Source organism: Carassius auratus, unplaced genomic scaffold, assembly GCF_003368295.1.
Source record: "Carassius auratus strain Wakin unplaced genomic scaffold, ASM336829v1 scaf_tig00217318, whole genome shotgun sequence".
NCBI classification, from domain to species: Eukaryota; Metazoa; Chordata; class Actinopteri; order Cypriniformes; family Cyprinidae; genus Carassius; species Carassius auratus.
The window spans coordinates 153,675-155,690 of NW_020528997.1; the positions used below are offsets into that span (position 1 = coordinate 153,675).

The 2,016-nt window shown below is 43.5% G+C and overlaps 1 protein-coding gene across 1 annotated transcript; it reads right to left on the reverse strand.

Annotated features, from left to right (window-relative positions):
* Positions 1-258: 258 nt before the first annotated feature.
* LOC113100643 (uncharacterized) lies at positions 259-1,753 on the reverse strand. The gene is made up of 2 exons (XM_026265268.1): positions 1,061-1,753; positions 259-952 (listed from the first exon to the last, which is right to left on the reverse strand). The coding sequence occupies exon 2, from the start codon at positions 944-946 to the stop codon at positions 311-313; it is 636 nt and encodes a 211-aa protein (XP_026121053.1). The 5' UTR covers positions 947-952; positions 1,061-1,753; the 3' UTR covers positions 259-310.
* Positions 1,754-2,016: the final 263 nt, after the last annotated feature.

Sequence of the window (2,016 nt, forward strand, 5' to 3'; positions counted from 1 at the left end):
ACAAAATATACAATAAGAGTTAAGAGCCCAACTAATGAAAACACTAATCACTGTTATGGTGAAACACATTAGAGTTAAACCTCTGTTAATTCTCAATAAAAACTTTTGTAGATGTCTAACAGAAATAAAGTCAGTCTGGTTAGTAATAAGTGAAGCTGGTAAAGCTGTTTGTGGAGTTGTTAAATCCTCCTCTGCTGAGATCTTGAGAGATTTAATGTCTTCTTTTATCTTCAGTTGATTTCTGGACTAAAACAGAGAACATGAACAGGTTAATGGCGGCCTCTGTGGTCATGATGAGGGGATTAGGGAGTTACCAAACAGCCTCCATAACCGTGACAGGGCAGGCGGTGAGTTCATGGATGGTCTCCGTGGCCGTCACAAGACAGGCAATGAGTTCATAGACTGCCTCCATAGCCATGGCAGGACACGACGAGAGTTCATGGATGGGTACTACTGACACCTGCAAAAGTTCTGCAGCGGTTTCTGCCATCTCTGGAGGTTTCACAGCAGTAACGGTCTCCTTGACAGCAACACAACAGGCTGAGAGAACACTGCTGGGTGCAACAGACAGGATGTGATGAGATTCTGGATGATCTGTTGAGACGTGATAAAGTTCTGGAATATTGGTAGCGATTAGACTGGACTCATAAAGATCAACTGTGGCTTGACTTTGTGGTGCTGAGCTGGTGGCTATCTTGTACAGTGGCGATGGGATGGCGGCCATCTTGTGCAGTGGCGCTGGGCTGGCGGCCATCTTGAGTAATGGCACTGGGCTGGTGGCCATCTGGTGGCACACAGGTGTAGCGTCGGCCATCGTGTCTGGAGGCACAGGCGTAGAGTTGACCATCGTGTTTTGGGAAATGGGTTTGGTCGATGTATCCCATAGATAACGATGGTGTAGGTATTTGGGGAAGCACCAAAAGTCCAGGATTTCAAGCCCCTTCATTTTCCACTGAGGCAGAGGGTCATCAAGGCAGTAATTAAAAATTTCCTTCAATGCTGCATCATTATAATCCAGCCCTACTGCTATAATCCAAAACACTTGAGCCAGGTCACCCACCTCACACCCCCTTTGACGAAGGGGGTTAATTTCAGGAGTCTCCTCCTCCACTCCTACATGGTGGCTGGGGAAAGGATTCAAAATCCCACACCGCTGGATCTAGGTGTGATGGAGTCCTTCTGTCACGGAACACACACAAACAGTTAGATCCAATAGCAGTGTTTATTAGGGTAATCCAAAATCATATATCCAGCCAGGAAAATGCCAAAATCCAGGTGAGCAGTCCAAAACAAGAAACATGAACATTGACAAGGAAACACAAAATAACTGGGTGACATGAGACAAGGACTCCATAACAATGACAGAAACAAACTGGGTATATAAAGATAGGTGCTAACAATGCGAGTGGGGACAGGTGTGTGCAATGAATGGTGATTAGTCCAGATAAAGGCTAGTTTGCAATGCAGTCCCAGAAGTGGGGTGACGATATGGGAAAGTGAGACCTCTAGTGGACACCCAAAATGGCTGCTGTGTTTTGCGTGCTTGAAAGCATAACAAATAAAGTTTAACAAACAGTAGTTCAGCTTTACCTATGACAAACAGGACCCTCCAGAGGGGAGAAAGGAGTAATTCTAGATATGGCATAATAGTGGTGGAATTTTACACAGTTCTTTTGTGCATGTTCGATGGCAGCCTTATCACCCTGGAGCCCAAGACCGGTTGCCCACTGAAGCTAAGCAGGGCTGAGCCTGGTCAGTACCTGGATGGGAAACCTCCTGAGAAAACTAGGTTGCTGCTGGAAGAGGTGCTACACTGTAAAAAGTGTTTCCCTATATTTATTCAGTAAAATTGTGTCAAAAATTTACAAGCAATATTATTAATTAAATGTAACACATTTAGTAGTAGAAATAATCATTAAAAATGAGTAGAATAACATGAAAAAAATTAAGTAAAATGTACATAAAAATATTGATTTCATTGGACAAAAAAAAACAAACAAACAAAAAACACTATGC

Coding starts and splice junctions, on each gene's coding strand:
- LOC113100643 (XM_026265268.1), bottom strand. CDS start 946: ATGAAGGGGCTTGAAATCCTGGACTTTTGGTGCTTCCCCAAATACCTA.